The sequence below is a fragment of the Caretta caretta genome, chromosome 1, assembly GCF_965140235.1.
Source record: "Caretta caretta isolate rCarCar2 chromosome 1, rCarCar1.hap1, whole genome shotgun sequence".
Taxonomy (NCBI): Eukaryota; Metazoa; Chordata; order Testudines; family Cheloniidae; genus Caretta; species Caretta caretta.
Window position 1 is genome coordinate 127052611 of NC_134206.1, and position 17422 is coordinate 127070032.

At 41.7% G+C, this 17422-nt stretch overlaps 1 protein-coding gene across 1 annotated transcript in view; it reads right to left on the reverse strand.

Moving 5' to 3' along the window:
- LOC125640892 (arylsulfatase H-like) overlaps positions 1–16388 on the reverse strand; it is a 43043-nt gene extending 26655 nt beyond the window's left edge. The window contains 7 exon segments of the mRNA XM_048860001.2: positions 5229–5363; positions 9461–9597; positions 11021–11444; positions 13148–13270; positions 13489–13610; positions 15237–15371; positions 16366–16388. Of these exon segments, the coding sequence (XP_048715958.2) occupies positions 5229–5363; positions 9461–9597; positions 11021–11444; positions 13148–13270; positions 13489–13610; positions 15237–15371; positions 16366–16388 (1099 nt within the window).
- Between the last annotated feature and the right edge of the window lie 1034 nt (positions 16389–17422).

Below are 17422 nucleotides of genomic sequence, written 5' to 3' on the forward strand. Positions count from 1 at the left end.
GTATTGTGGGTGTCCAAAGCTGATCAAATTAAGGTCGGCCCTTACGTAATAAAAGCAGACATTAAAAGACATTTAGTGCTGGACCTCAGTTATTCTCTGAAGAAGGTAATACTTGAGACTTAACCCTCATGAACATGTCAAACATACAGCCACAATGTATTAAGTATGTGGAGCCTTTGCTTAAAGAATGGCAAAGGTATGTGACAATACAGCTGCTGTCAAAACCTCTCACTAAAAAGGAAAAATGAGATCTGCTAGGTAAAGATCTAGGAGCAGGGACAAGTCTTCGCATAGGCACTGACTTTTATTTTTTCCAGTGGGTGCTCTACCCCAACTCCGCCCCAAGGCTGCACCCTACCCCACCCCCTCCACCTCTTCCTGTTCATGCTCTGCCCTCTCCCCCGAGGCCCCATGCCAGCTGCCAAACAGCTGAATGGTGGCCCAGCTGAACAGCTGTGGCTAGTGGGTGATGACCACCCCCACTATATTTTTCCATGGGTGCTTGAGCCCTGGAGCAACCATGGAGTTGGTGCCTAGACCTGATTCTCTCCTCACTTGTAGCAGTGTAAATCAGGAGCAACCCCAACGAAATCAGTGGAGTTACACTAGTATAAAATTAATGATACAGGTGGTTCACCAGCTTGGGAAGCAGTCTAATGAATGGTGCTGTGGTTCACCAGCAGATATAAACCCAATCTGACAAGCCAGAGAAGGTATGTCAGACTGGATGTGCTAGCAGGAATCTGAAACGCACTTCTTGAGTTGAAGAGGGTACTAAGCAGGGGTGAGTCTAGCTGGCATAGCTATACTGGCAAAGGTGCTATAGTGTGAACAAGACCCGCATTAACCATGTTTTTCTGCAGTTAATTCCCCTTGTTTCTTGAAGAATAGGTGTTAGTGAGGGGGCATGATTGGAGGGCCCCCCTGGGAGGGGAATGATCTGCCACTTTAGCTATCAGCTCTACCCTCCTCCTGGCCCCACCATGCCCGGGTAGGGCTGGAAGGGCCATGGGAAGAAAGGAGGATGGTACCTGATAGATGTGCTCCTCACAGCCTATCAGCTGGAGGCAGCAAGAGGAATAGCAGGGAGCCCCAGACTTTACACTAGCTCAGGGGTTCTCAAACTGGGGGTTGGGACTCCTCAGGGGGTCATGAGGTTATGACCTGGCGGGTTGCGAGCTGTTAGCCTCCACTCCAAACCCCGCTTCACCGCCAGCATTTATAATAGTGTTTATATATATCTATATATGTGTGTGTGTTTTTAATTTATTGGGGGGGGGGTCACACTCAGAGGCTTGCTCTGTGAAAGGGGTCACCAATACAAAAGTTTGAGAACCGCTGCACTAGCTCCCTGAAGTATATACAAAGGAAGGGGCTCTGCACAGCCCTCTGCAGTACAAAGGAGTGGCCCATTCACCTCAGTAGGGTATGATGAGATGAATTAGGATGCTCTAAAGAGATGAATAATCTAACACAATAGCTCTGGGTGGTGTGAAATGATCCATTCATCTCAATGGGAGTTCCCTTCCACCTCAGTTTCAGTTGTGGAATACCATTGTTCAAGGTAATCTCACAAGGCATGTCAGTTTTAGAGCAACTACAATATTAAAATATTCTTTTGGGGAGGGGGGGCAGTATCTGAGGAATGCCTGAACCAAATTATTCCAAACGTGCGCTATTGCCCCTGTTGTGGCATACCAATATCACAGACAATCTCATTATGCATGTGGATTTTACAGTACTTTGAAAATTAAAAAAAGAAAAGGAGTACTAGTGGCACCTTAGAGACTAACCAATTTATTTGAGCATAAACTTTCGTGAGCTACAGCTCACTTCATCACTTCACTGTAGCTCACGAAAGCTTATGCTCAAATAAATTGGTTAGTCTCTAAGGTGCCACTAGTACTCCTTTTCTTTTTGCGAATATAGACTAACATGGCTGCTACTCTGAAACCTGAAAATTAAAAAAAGCTCATAATGCAGGGGGAGAACATATATTGGGAACCTCTTGATCAAATGACCTAAATTTGCACCATAAATTCGACCCCAGCCCCTGAATAGCTTTTTAATTATTGCTTCCCCAAAAGGGAAGTGGGTGATGGAAATTATCCATGATTGATCCCGAGAGAGCAATATCAGGATCAGAGCCATAGTTTGAGCCCCAAGTATGTGTAAAAAAAAAGTTATAAGAAGTGTAAAATTTGAATGTTACATGATTATTTTAGTGGGACTGTATCTCACTTAAACAACCTCAAAAATCTTGACTACTAACCTAACCCTGTAGCTATTTTCAAGGCAAGATTTTTTTGAGGGTCTCTTTCCCCTATCAGTTTTCTCTTACCCTAACCTATTCTGTTGTGCTCCCAGCATTCTGTTCTATATGTACTTGCAATGGTGGAAAGGAACAAAATTTTTACATCCAGATCCAATCTTTCAGCCCCAGAGTCAGCAGTTACATTCCTAATTCCCTAAAATCAGGGTAACAGATAATTTCATTTTTTAAAGGGGCAATAACTGAGACCGTGCCTTTGTTTGATTTTCTTCTGATGTGTAAAGGTGGCATGAAGGTTTGGGGGCCTATGCATTTTTTTGTTTGTATGTTTGTTTTTGGGAGGGAAGACATATTTATGTTTCCTCTTTTTATATTAAAAATCCAGGTCCTGTCTAGCCTGGGGGACTCATGCTTTGTCTTTGTCTAGACTGGTTTCAGAGGAACAGCCGTGTTAACTTGATTATGTAAAGAGTTGTCACTTTGGATGGGCTAGCACCAGCAGGAGAGTGAATTTGTGTGGGGGGGTGGAGGGTGAGAAAACCTGGATTTGTGCTGGAAATGGCCCACCTGTTGATCACTTTAGATAAGCTATTACCAGCAGGACAGTGGGGTGGGAGGAGGTATTGTTTCATATTCTCTGTGTGTATATAAAGTCTGCTGCAGTTTCCACGGTACACATCTGATGAAGTGAGCTGTGGCTCACGAAAGCTCATGCTCAAATAAATTGGTTAGTCTCTAAGGTGCCACAAGTACTCCTTTTCTTTTTGTCTAGACTAGAGTTGGTGCTCCTGTTATAATTTGAGCTAATTGATCGTAAATGCTAATTGTGTTGATAAGGCTCTCCACAGATGTTTGTTCTCAGGCACAAAGTTTTGTGGTTTGCCTGAGGCTGAGCCACCATGTCCTGATACTTTGCAAATGTTTGCGTCTAGATTAGCATTTAGTCACTTAACAAGCAATTGGCAATCAATTACAACAGCAGGACAAATGCTAGTACAGACAAAGCCTAGGATAACAGGAGAACTAGTGAAATGATAACATCACAAGACAAGAGTCAAGAGACAGAAAATTGAGAACAGAACACCACTGGCCATCAGGTTCAGCCCCCAGCTAAAACCTCTCCAGCACATCATCAATAATCTACAACCTATCCTGGAAAACAATCCCTCAGTCTCACAGACCTTGGGAGACAGGCCAGTTCTCACTTACAGACAGCCCCCCCAACCTGAAGCAAATACTCACCAGCAACTACACACCACACCACAGAAACACTAACCCAGGAACCAACTCCTGTAACAAACCCTGTTGCCTACTCTGTCCCCATATCTACTCTAGCGACACCAGCAGAGGACCTGACTGCAAGAGCCACACCATCAGGGGCTCATTCACCTGCACATCTACCAATGTGATATATGCCAACCTGTGCCAGCAATGCCCCTCTGCCATGTACATTGGCCAAACTGGACAGTCTCTATGTAAAAGAATAAATGGACGCAAATTAGACATCAGGAATGGTAACATACAAAAGCCAGTAGGAGAACACTTCAATTTCCCTGGACATTCTATAACAGATTTAAAAGTAGCCATCCTTCAACAAAAAACTTCAAAAACAGACTTCAAAGAGAAACTGCAGAGCTACAATTCATTTGCAAATTTAACACCATTAATTTGGCCTTGAATAGGTACTGGGAGTGGCTGGCTCACTACAAAAGCAATTTTCCCTCTCTTGGGATTGACATCTCCTCATCAATCATTGGGAGTGGGCCACATCCACCCTGATTGAATTGGCCTTGTCAACACTGGTTCTCCACTTGTGAGGTAACTCCCTTCTCTTCATGTGTCAGTATATTTATGCCTGCATCTGTATTTTTCACTCCATGTGTCTGAAGAAGTGGGTTTTTTACCCAAGAAAGCTTATGCCCAAATAAATTTGTTAGTCTTTAAGGTGCTACCGGACTCCTTGTTAAAACTGAGCAATGGAGAGAGAAAGGGATTTTAAATCACACTTTGAAAAACACTGTTTTTTCTGATTTTGTTAACACCTATTTAACTTCAGTGCCAAATGAGTATTTTGGATAAAGGAGCATGGGTGCAAGGGCGGGATGAAAGAGACAAATTTGCCCCCAGATTTTTACTATCCTGGGGGGGCCATCCCATGACCCCTCCCTGGTGGCTGCAACCCCCAGGTTGAGAAACACTGATCTAGATAAGTTGAGCCCCCCTGGAAGACCTCTGAGTACCCCCAGGGGTATACATACCCCTGCTTGAGAAGCACTGCTCTTTAACCCCCAGATCCTCTTCAGCAGTACTAGCCAATTACTGCCCATTTTGTATTTGTGAATTTAATTTTTCCTTCCTAAGTGAAGTACTTTTCACATCTCTTTATTGAATTTCATCTTGTTGATTTCAGACCAATTCTCTAATTTGTCAAGATTACCGTGAATTCTAATCCTGTCCTCCAAAGCACTTGCAACCCCTCCCAGCTTGATGTCATCTGCAAATTTTATAAACATACGCTCCATGCCATTATCCAGCTGCATTTATTGGTATAGAAACATTGGTATGGAAGAGAGGCAGGATTGTCTAGTAGTTAGGGCACTGCCCCAGGGCCTTGGAGATCGGGGTTCAAGGCCCTACTCTGCCAAGACTTCCTATGTCAGTAGGCACACCAGCCTCTCTGTGCCTTAGTTCCCCATCCATATGTGGGGATGATAGTACTTCCTTAACTCATAGGGGTATTGCAGATGAATACATTAAAGACTGGTACTCAGATACCACAGTATTGTTATACAAGTATAGATGCTGGTAAATCTGGAGATTGGGTTTTAGTTGCCTTTCTGAGCTCCAAGAGAAAGCAGAATATAACTTTTTATAAATATATTCAACCTGGACCTATTTATAGCATCTTCTTTCTTAAAATAAGGTCCCACAGACAGATAGTCTACAGAGTTCTCACCTTTGTATATTCCATTCCAACCACCCAACTGGGCATTTTGTCTTTGAGCCTCCAAGGATCCTCCATGGTCAGATGTGAAATAAGTGAATGTGTTATTCTTCAAGCCTTCTTTGTCAATAGCATCCAGAATTCTGCCTGTAAATGAAGAAAAATAGTGCTATTCAGTATTGAGAAACGGGGTTACAAATATGTCATTAAGGACCTGATCCAAAGACCAGTGAAGTCAGTGGGGGTTAGATCCACAAAGGAACTTAGGTGTGGTGATGCTGAGGGTCCCCACACCTTTTAGGCATGTAGAAAATCACTGGGATTCATCATGTTTGAGTTGGGCACTGAGGCTCCATATACAATGAACGGGGAGAGAGAGCACCTCAGAATGGGAACTACAAAAGCCAATATGCTAGCGGTTCTCCACCTAAACTAGTCAATGGGAGATACTAAGGTGAGAGGGGTGTTCTAAACCCTGCCCCTCTCAGCGAGTGGGGCACCTAAGTCTGGGCTGCAGGGGGGCTCCTCCCTCTGCTTGGAAGCTGCAAACCCTCTCATGCGATTAGGCACTGTGATGATTTGGGAATATGTCTGTACAATTTATGAATTCTGTGTGAGATTATGAACCCTAGTATCTGTGTCAGGCTGCAAACTCCACTTTCAGTGTTCAAATGTTTGCCTTTTCTATGGTCTGTTTGTCTCCATGTTGGGTTGAAAATTCCAAAAACTGGTGGCATAAGACTAACAGTAGAGGGCAATTGACTCATAAGTATCCAATTGCTGGAAATGTATTCCCTTTGGACAAAAGACTGGTTTTTAAAAAGGGCTGAAGTTGGTCTGCTCAGGGCAGCAGTCCATTTTCTCCTGGCCAGGAAAGCGAGGTCACATAGCAAGTAGCAGCCCCATGGGGAGGGCAAACACTGCCCACTTTCCTGAACCCAGGTAGCCCCAAGAGCTCTGGACCATTGCAGAGACTCAGATACCAGCTCAAAGCACGCCCTGGCTTGGTAAGGGAATTAAATATGGGTTTAGTGTTTATTGTTTTAAATGCTCTGTGCTCTCCTGTGCTTTGCACAATTAAGTATAGAAGAACATAAAGGTTTTAGACTGTACATAGCATGTGTGTGTATGTTGAATGCTTCACCACAACTGCCTGCCCCTGAGAGAGTTTCAGAAGCTTCACACCTTTTGGGTGGAGTTTTAGGAGAGGTGTGTTTAAGTAAGAGGGGTATCTTGGGGGGAAGTGCTGGTTCTTGTGCTTTGCACAATTAAGTATAGAAGAACATAAAGGTTTTAGACTGTACATAGCATGTGTGTGTATGTTGAATGCTTCACCACAACTGCCTGCCCCTGAGAGAGTTTCAGAAGCTTCACACCTTTTGGGTGGAGTTTTAGGAGAGGTGTGTTTAAGTAAGAGGGGTATCTTGGGGAGAAGTGCTGGTTCTGAGGGAGCTCTTCAGCCCACCTGTCCTAGGGCCCATTTCCAAGAAGGGGTAGCAGACTGGGAGTCAGTACCCTGGCCAAGGGAGGAACAGTGCAGCAGCTTGCTGAGGCTCCAGAAGCTTAATACCCTGTGGATCCAGAGCACAGAGGCTTGGACTTTCCTTACAGCAGTCCTAGTGGATGCCCAGCGGGGACCACTTGCTAGGATCTGAGACAGAAACCTATGCTGTTTTTGCAAAAAGCTGGGGAGCAGGTCTGACCTCATAACTTTTAGCCTAGTATTTAGGAAACTCATCAAGTTCCCCCTCAACCTGAGAGGGAGAAGGGATTTGAACAGGACTCTGCCATTTATTACCTGTCAGGTGAGGTGCTCGAACCACCAGACATTCTCAGGCGGGCGTGCTGTCTTTCTCTCTCACCCAATGATTCTTTCATTATTTATTAAGAGTGGAACAGCTTCAACAGCAAAGATGGAGGAAGCCTCACAGCACAGTCTCCTCTAGTCCAGCAGTTAGAGTACTCACCTGAGAGATGGTAGATCCCTGTTCAGAGCTCTTCTCCCCACTCATGCAGAGCAGGGACTTGAACAAGGGTGTGTGTGTGTGTGTGTCCTACATCTCAGGTGAGTATCATAACCACTAAGCAAAAAGTTATGAGGATGGTCCTCCTCCCTCCACCCCATGTTTTGTGTAGGTTCACCTGTAGGAGCCCGATCCAGTAAGTGAGCTCTAAGCCATCTTATCTGATCAGGCCCCACAGGCAAATTGGGCAGAGAGAAGCCTGCTTATCTTTCCCCAGTTTGTACATCACACTTGGGCTGAGTCATATCTGGATGTCTGGCATGGGGCTGCAGTGTTCATGTGCACAGGCAGAAATTTTGGCTCCTAGGGAACTTTAACTGCAAACATTTAGGCATCAAGTGACTTTAGACACCTACAGGGTTAGGGGGCAGCTGAGTGGGGGTTTTGTGAATCCCTCTGGGGCCTGATTCTGGGATTTAGGTGGTAGTTAGGTGCCTACATCCTTTCATGATTCCAGCCCTGGAATCTTTCAATTCCTTCAATGGACACTGACATTTTTTGCCCCCCTCCTTGTAACAACCTTTTATGTACAATAAAGTGTTATCATGTCCCGTCCCCCCCCTTAGTCTTCTTTTTTCCAGACTAAACAAGCCTAATTATTTCAATCTTTCAATCAGGCACTATATGAAGAATTCTGGGCCAAATTCTTGCCAAGAATCAGCTTTCTACTATCATCACATCTTTGTTATTGCCCCTCTATCATAAAAGGAAAGTTCACACATTTTAGGGAAAACAAGGATCCAAAGGAAAGTTATTATAGAGTTTTCAATGCTCTGCAATGACGCCAACAAAATATTATAATTACAAATAAAAATCAGCCACTGAATAATTCAATGTGTAATCCTTCATTCAGGCCTCTCAGTGTACTTTGTCACTGTCATTTGTTCTTTTAAACTGTGAACTCTGGGGCCAGGATTGTCTTCATTCTCTAGCTTGTGCAACCTGCTGGTGCTTAAATAATAAATAATAATAATTAATAATAATGCTGCAGACTTTCTCATCCATATTAAAGTGCTCTGCCTCTTCATGAGCAAAGACAAATTGAGATCCAGCTGTGCACTAGTGGTCAGAACCTGTTCACAATGCTGAAGTTAATGATAAAAATCCCATTACCTTCAATGGTGCAGATTCAAATCCTATTTCCTAATGAACTTTTTTGATACTACTGACAGCAGTAGGCTATGCAGATCAAGATTTATCTGTGATTTTCCTGACCTCAGCATATACTGCGTCAAAATAGCTTCATCACTGGCAATAGGTGCCTCCTGTGGCTACAGACGAAGGAGCAACAGCTGAAGGGTATCAAAAGGAAGGATGGTCTAGTGGTTAGGCTACTAACCTAGTCTATGCTCCTCCACAAACTTCCAGTGTGACCTTGATTATTTAGCCTTTCTGCGTCTTAGTTCCCCAGCTGTAAAATTGTGATAATAATTATAATAATGATTATTATTAATACATAGGTCGAATATAGCACTTTTCATCTGTAGATATCAAGGCTTCTTGCAGTAAGTGTAATTAATTTTACAGATGGGTAAACTGAGGCACAGGGAGGGGAAGCGATTTGCTGAAGGGTACCCAGTCGGCTAGTGGCAGAGACGGGAACTGTACCCAAGTCACTGAGTTCCAATCCAGTGCCTTAGCCACTAGATCAAAATTCCCTACCTCACAGGGGTATTGTGGGGATAAATACATTAAAGACTAAGAGAGGTGCTCAAATACTTAGGTGACGACAGCCATATAGGTACCTAAGACAGATAGGCACAACAAGAAATAAACTACAGAAAAGTGAGTACACTGTGCAAGTTCAACTTTACACTGACAACTGTCATGTTTGAACCATGCTGAATTAAATGTATGTTAAAGGCATTCTTTGAGGCCAGATGTAATAAAGTGTATTTTACAATTTGATTACATTATACTTCTCTGTAACTATCACAGCACTGCACAGTTTTAATTAAAAGACGTTTTAATTAAAAGAAAGAGATACTCCAAAACAACTGCTTGTATTTGCATCCTAAGAATGACATGTATATATTTAAAGCAAGGGGCAGTGTAACAGAGTGCTGGTCCTTGGGCACATATGTATATTGTAGAGACCTGTTTCAGGCAGTTTAAATCTATTTGTTATTGTAAATTATAATGGGGATCTACCATGCCTTTTAAATTTTTTTAGACAAATTTAAATAAATAAAGCCAATCTCATTCAAAAAGACCACTTACCCACCATCCGGTCCAGCTCCTCTACGTTATCTCCATATAAACCATGTCTACTCTTCCCACGAAACTTCTCTGTGGTGACGAGGGGTGTGTGGACATGTAAAAAGGAAACAAAGAGGAGGAATGGACCGTGCTTGTTTCTAAAAACAAAACAAAAAATAAATTGTCACCGTCTCAGAAAAAGAGAGTTTTAGTTGAAAAACAACTCCCCCCTCCCCCCCAAAAAACAGAAAAAACAAACCCAAATGGCCTTGAAAAATATTGCTCGGTGTTTATTCAATGTCACATTTTAGGCTACATCTGCACTATGAGCTGGGGTGTGATTTCCCTGGTTTTGTACACATACTAACTCTCATCAAGCTAGTGTGAGTATAAATAGAAGTGTAGACACGGTTGCACAGGCAGCAGCAGTAGAAGCACGGCTGAGCCGTGCCAAGTACAAATCCACTTGAAACTGCCTCTGTTGCCGCTCCCCATGCTACCGGGGCTACACTGTATTGATACGTGCGCTCGCTCTATGAGAACTCGTGTGACTATGTGCATATGAGCAGAAGAATCATGCCTCTAGCTCGGAGTGTAGACATAGTCTTTGTGGTCAGCTCCAGTTAACCGGTCTTGTTAGGGAGGGGCTACAACAAGAATTTTAGATTCAATCTTCTTTGAGGTTTGGGCTTCTTGTGGGGAAAGATCTACTTTAATGGTTCAGATCCTGAGTTGGATTCGAAGCAGGAATGGAGCTTTTTTTCTGGCTCTAGGTTAGATGCAGGTGGAATCTTACACAACTTTGCTTGTGAGGTGTCAGCCAAGCAAAGTTGAAGAAAAACAAATTCCAGGTGCATGGAAGAATGGAACATTTTTCATACGAAATAGTTAATTTATAAACAAATATTTGTGTTAGCAGGAATGTGTAAACACAGCCAAAAGGCTGATGTTTTCTCTGCCAAAGAGAAAGGGATTTCTGTTTGGGGGGTTGAGCACAGTCAAGATGTTGCACACAGGGGAGAATTTTGCCATTTTTACTGCAAAAGCCCAGTGCACTAGTGGAAGGGATACTCATTCATTGTGGATACTCATTCATTAGCTCAGATTTCATACATGAATACTTGTAAGGGAAAATTAAGGCTCTCTCTATTACAAAGAACTAATACAGTTGGAAAATCCAGTTATTGCTTTTGATAAACTGTTCAGCCTATGGACTATTTTCTTGAGAGATGTTAATCTACAGGCATCAAGCTAAAATTGTTGTTATTATTTGTAATGTGGTACTGTCTGTGTAAGAGCCCTGGTCATGGACCAAGACCCCATTGTGCAGGGTGGTGTAAAAACAGAACAAAGAGTTGGTCCCTGCCCCAAGGAGTTCACAGTCTAAGTATTAGAGGCAAGAAGTGGAGCCAGTCAGCCAGGGGAACACAAGGAAACAATGAAACAATACTGGTCAGCATGATAGGCAGTTGTCTTAGCACATTAGCTGCCGAACCCAATGGTGACCTGTATTATTAGAGACATTTACAGTAACAATTTAGTTAAGAAACTTTAAAGGATAATATGATATTTATTGGTTACCGTTCAATAAATGAAACAGCCTCCTTAAGTACGTTGGAAGTGGCTTTCTCTAGCTTCATTGGTTGTTCAGTAATGTCATGGTTTCTCATGAGGATACAGTTCCAATACTTTACAAATCCATAACTGAAGAACCAGGAGATGAAAAACAGGAAACCACACAGGGCAAAGCAGATGATTGCTTTCCATTTTACCAAGAATAAGCTGGTCAGTTTTCCAATCAATAGTGTGAGCACTGTAAGGGCAATTATCTGACTGTAAAGCCAATATTTAGCTTGCACCAATGTGTTAAGGCAACGATTTTCTGTACCTTGACACTCATTCACAAGGGTAAAAGGCATCCCATAAAAATAGTCAAAACCGTGGTTTAAAGGGTGGTGGCAGTGATCACTGTGGGATTCACAGTTCATACCCTGATGCCACTTTCCTGAAAATATAAATGAAAGATTTAAAATCATATACCATTGACACCGGGTACCCCTGCCTACATTCCCAAAAGTTTGGCTCTCCTCCTAAATGAAAATATAAAACAGACCAGCCAAGTCTAGGTCAGGGATGGAAGAGGTTAAATTTATATGTGGAAGCATAAGAACATAAGAATGGTCCTATTGGGTCAGACCAAAGGTCCATCTAGCCCAGTAACCTGTTTTCCGACAGTGGCCAGTGCCAGGTGCCCCAGAGGGAATGAATAGAACAGGTAATCATCAAGTGATCCATCCCTTGTTGCTCATTCCCAGCTTTGGCAAACAGAGGCTAGGGTCACCATCCCTGCCCATCCTGGCTAATAGCCATTGATGGACCTACCCTCCATGAATTTATCTAGTTCTGTTTTGAACCCTGTTATGATCTATAATAAATAGAAAAAACAATTTACCCTCATCTAACTCATTTAACAGAATTCCAGTTAGGATGAAAGCCCCGATGAGGGGAGAGACATACTGAATGAGATCAAGAATGGGATTTTTTTTTATGATGGTTATCTTAAATTATAAGATAGCCCTTACTCTAAAGGAGGATCCTTTGGGATCCAAGTACATCAGATAGCCTATAAGTTTAGTGTGACATCCACTCCTGGGAGGGAATTCCTCTGTAACAGGATCTACACACGCTCAGCCCCCGCACTTCAATTTTATTTGGCTAAATTTATTTTAAAATTATCCCCAATAAATGTTGTTCTAATTCTACAGAACTTATAGCATACTAATAATTGTTATTTACATAGACCATAATTAAGTTGTATTATAGCACAATAGGAATATATTGTAACACAGAAAAGTGCATAGTTATAGAAGAGCCTATGACTATGGTCTCAGTGGCTACAAGAATGGCAAAGGACCTCTGAGTACTACTAGCTGTTGGTTGTGTTTTACAGTATAACATGAGAACCAGTCTGCACTGTCCAGAGTCAAGTCCATCCCTTTGCAGAGGGCTAGCACAAGAGTTATATATTACTAAGTCCCTCTTAAACCACAAACTAAGAGCTAAGCAAAACGGAAATGGTTTTGCTGGTCCTCCAACAAAAGATTAATTTTTACCCTCAGTATACTTAACCACAATAAGTACACAATAAGTGTCTTTCACTTTTTAGAACAATATTTTTTTGGAAAAAAAAAGTGTGGTTTAAAGGACAAATCCTGCTATCCTTACTCAGGCACAATTCCTAGCGACTTCAGTGGGATTTTTTCCCACTGTGTGGGGCCTGATCCATCACTAAAGTCAATGAGTGTCTTTCCACTTTGTGCCTCAACTAATATAGGTACAGCTCATGAAGGTAAGTGGCTTGGCTCTGGTAATATACAGGATGCTCAAACATAGCAAGTTCACCCAGCAGGTGAGTAACTGAGCTGTAATTGTTTAAGACCACTGTAGTGTCTGGCAAGCATCTGCTCTCATAAGTCAATGCATATTTCTGTGGGTGTTTCCTAAAACATTATGTACTGAATTCACCAGATCCTTTTTTCTGAACTGCTTTCAGTTTACTGTGTACATCCATATTTACTCATTTTGGGCTGATCAGATATGTAAATTATGTTTTTTTGTAACCAAATGGACTATAGTTCAAAATGTTACAATGCTTAAGAAGTTATACAGACTGGAAACTGTAGTCTAGCTAATTTCTACATACTGTACCTATAAGTGCTGTGGTATGACCTTGCTGCTGCAGTATTCTGGAAAAAGTTGTTTCATTTGGAGGGAGCCCTCCTGAGCCACCAATCCAATAAAGAATACACTGTTTAGTGCTGGATGCCATTCCTAAAGCATAGTACAAAATAATAAATTACTTATTTCTTTTCCTATTGTTCTCTCCGATGAATGGAAGGTCATGTTTTATTTAAAACCAAAATGCAATGATACACTGTCAAAAACTATAGAACTCGATACAAGGTCTATTAATCAAGATCTATTTAAAGGAATTGCAATAGAAAATTGTACTGTTTAGGCAGCAGTAAACCATTAAAGAGAGGTCCAACCTGATCTGATGGGGTACCTGCCAGTCAGGAAAGCTGCTCTGCTTGGCGTGCAAAGTGGAGCCGCAGCGATATGCTGAGTAAGTTTCACTCCTTCCTTTGCCAGACGGTCAATATTAGGGGTCCTAAAAAGAAAAACAAACCTTGATCAAATTTGACACACGCACAAAATAAAGCAGCATGTTCAAGATCATCATGGATGAATCTACAATTGTCTGCCTTATATACAAATAAATAATGAGAAAATGTTTATATTAGTCCTATTACTATTACCTATAACCACTGTCCATTTGGGAGAGGTATTGATTCAAATAAGAAATCAGTTACACTGGATAAATAATGTGTAATAAAGAAAAACAAGAACCAAAGAGTACATCCCAGATGAAGAAAGCATATACTGTATTGGCATATGGAACCAGATATGGATATATGACAATACAGGGATTTATTTTCCCTGCCCCCAGAAAGGGACCAACTATGTTCACTGCAGAAATAAAAGTGAAGATAAGAGAATGGCCCTTTTCTGTTTTATCACTTTTTAATATGTGACTTGAGTAACATTTTGTTGTTTTAAAGCTGTTTTTATATATTGTATATGACTGAGGTTGCAAACACATAGTACAGTTAAATCTTTTTTAAAAAAACAAACCAATCCAATTGTCTCTTGTGCCTGCCACTCAGTTCTTCAGAAACAATTTTTACACTTTTAAATTATATTTTCCTTTTAACAGATATCTCAATTTTGCAATTAAAATGATTACCATCTATTGGAAAACTCCTCAAAGGGAAGGAGAACAATAGCTGCATGGACTGTGCCTGGTCGAAAGCTAGCCTGTCTTATTAAAGTGAACACACATTGTTACCAGCCGTGAGACCCCATTCAAGAAAGAGAAAAATAAGATTCGACATACTGAAACAGACAAATGCCACATCAGGTCCAGCATCAACTCTTTGGCAGCTGCTAAAGCTGGAGAGAGGAAGATATGAAATACCCAGAACACACATAATAGTGACTATAATAACAAGAAATTTCTCGCTCATCCAAGAACTTTCTTTATGTTTTCTCTCTCTCACACACACACACGCAGTATTAATATGTCTAAATAAAGATGGATAAATCCATCTTGGGATAACTATATCATGAACATGGAAACATATTCAATGCACATATTACATTTAAACCTGTGCTGGTTGGAGCTGGCATATGGTGTCAAACCCCAATTTCAAATGTAACCTTGGAGTACATGCATGAGCCTGTGTGTAAGCACCCACACGCGCACATGCGTGTCTGTCTGGGCAAATGAATCGACAACCATCCCAAGAAAGTCCCTCGTAATGTACACTTACTGTTGCCCATTTATTTTATATATACTGCACACTGAAAAGAACATATTTAAACTGATCATCTAAGATGACAGGCAGCTACCGAAATAAGTAAGCCCAGGATTACTTTAATTAATATGTTATTTTTCTAATGTTAAGTAGTTTTGAACCTGATCTCATATCTATTGTAAGCCACAGACTACTGTGCTATCATTAGGACACTCCAAAGGAAAATGAAGAGCACTTTTCATGTACAGTGAGCTGGTGGGATACTGGTTGACTCAAGTATGCCTATCCTTTTTCTTGACTGTGTATTTCCACCAGGCCAGAGGACAACACTGCACAGCAAGATGAAAATTCTGGGGCCATTTTGATGGATTTCTGCTCCTCGATCCATGCCACCGTGACCATGTAGTCTATGACCTTACCTTAGTGTATCATTGCCATAGCACCCTACATCCCCCAAACCAAGATCATCAGCCATCATCAGTAAAATATTGGGTTTAGAGGCCCTTGATGCATATGTCCTTAAGCATGAAACTAGCAAAATGACTAGCCAGCTCCTGAAATTCAAGAATTAAAAGAAAAGATTTATTGAATGGAGACATTTGTAACTTTCCGACTCATTTTAAAGTAAGTGCAGACTGAGGTGGTTCTTCAACGGTTCCAATTAATTGTAAATGCTTCCCACACCTCGTAAGCGCAACGTTATGAGATATCTCTGTGTGTATATATGTAAATAGTTATCTAAGGTGCCAGAAGGTGATGCTCATGAATATATAGACTATTCTGTGGGTTTTGTAGGATTAATACAACTTCTTGTTGCGCGTTGCTAATAGCTTCTTGTGTGCAGTTCTTCACACAGAGATCTTCACACAGTAGAACCACTGCAGTTTCATTCACTATATTAGGGTGGGAAAATACAAAGAATGCTGTCAGGGGTGTGGACCCCAGCATGTCCTGAACATGTTTCTGGTAGGGTTCCCTTGAGCCACAACACTAGGATTTGGAGGTGATATGGAGGCAAGTTGGGTCTGGGGTGGGAGAGAAGGACTTTTCTGCTGGATCCATTACCTACACAAATCCACTGGCCCCTCCTTCTGCAAAGAAACAGTGCACCAGCTCCAGGGGCAACTGTAAAATGAAGCAAAAAGAAAAGGAGGACTTGTGGCACCTTAGAGACTAACCAATTTATTTGAGCATAAGCTTTTGTGAGCTACAGCTCACATCATTGGATAAATTGGTTAGTCTCTAAGGTGCCACAAGTACTCCTTTTCTTTTTGCGATACGACTAACACGGCTGCTACTCTGAAATCTGTAAAATTAAGGTTGCAGTTACTGTTCAGTGGCTCCACTTTTGTTCCTTGACCTGAGGGAGGATGGTTCTTCCCCTCCAGGTCTTACCAGGCCAAGACAGTAGTTTTAAATGTGCATCAATTTTGAGCCCACGTTAAATATTTTTAAAACTTCAAAAGATTAAAAAAAGATGATGTTATATTTTCTTATAGACAAAATTTCAAAAGCCAAAAAGGGCCATTAATTAATTTCCTCTCTTACCATTGCAGTTGCAGGTGTCTCATGGCTTCTTTTGATACACACCAGCTGACTACATCAAAATTCTGTAAAAATAAATTTAAAAAATATTATATATATAACGCTCTTATGCCTGCTTATTAACCATGATACACCACAGCAGTCACACTACCACTGTTCTCAGCTAAAATGTAGATGTGCTGAACAGTTAGGGCCAGGCTTTGCAACCCCTAAATTCATGAGCACTTATAGACATAGTCCCATTAAACTAAGACACTACTTGTGTGAAGGAACGCTCATAATTACAATTAAAGATTATGCAGTACAGGGCTCAATCCTGCAAGCTGTTGACTGTTCGCAACTCTTACTGACTTCCATGGGAGTTGTAGGTGCTCATGACTTTGCAACAATGAGCCCACAAGCACCCTAATGAACAACAACAAAAAGAATAAAAAATGTCGAATGCAGAATTTATACAAGGAAATGTTACTTGTTGGATTTCACTGAATGGGTTTTTTGAGTTAAATGATAAACAATACATCACTATAAGTAAAGCTAAATTTTATTTTGCTTGGGAGGGAGCGAATAACATTCATCTTTCAGGTGCAGAATTTGAGCCTTACTGTTTGATTACAAACTGCTAAGCATGGTATTCACATCTTCAAATAAAGCCTAAGGCAGGGGTTCTCAAACTGGGGGTCGGGACCCTTCAGGGGATCACGAGATTAGTACATGGAGGGTCGCAAGCTGTCAGCCTCCACCCCGAACCCCGCCTTGCCTCCAGCATTTATAATGGTGTTAAATATACTAAAAAGTGTTCTTAATTTATAAGGGGGGGTGGCACTCAGAGGCTTGCTATGTGAAAGGGGTCACCAGTACAAAAGTTTGAGAGCCACTGGCCTAAGAGCTACATCCACAAAAGGGACTTAGACTCAGTGTTCCAGTGCTTAACTTGGAGCCCGCCCCCTAGTAGAGTCCACAGCCCTGAGTTAGGATCCCAAGCTCTCTGTACAACGCATATAGAGGTAAGTGCCTAAGAATAGGATCCACAAAAGCCTGCACACTAGGTAGGGAATCACCT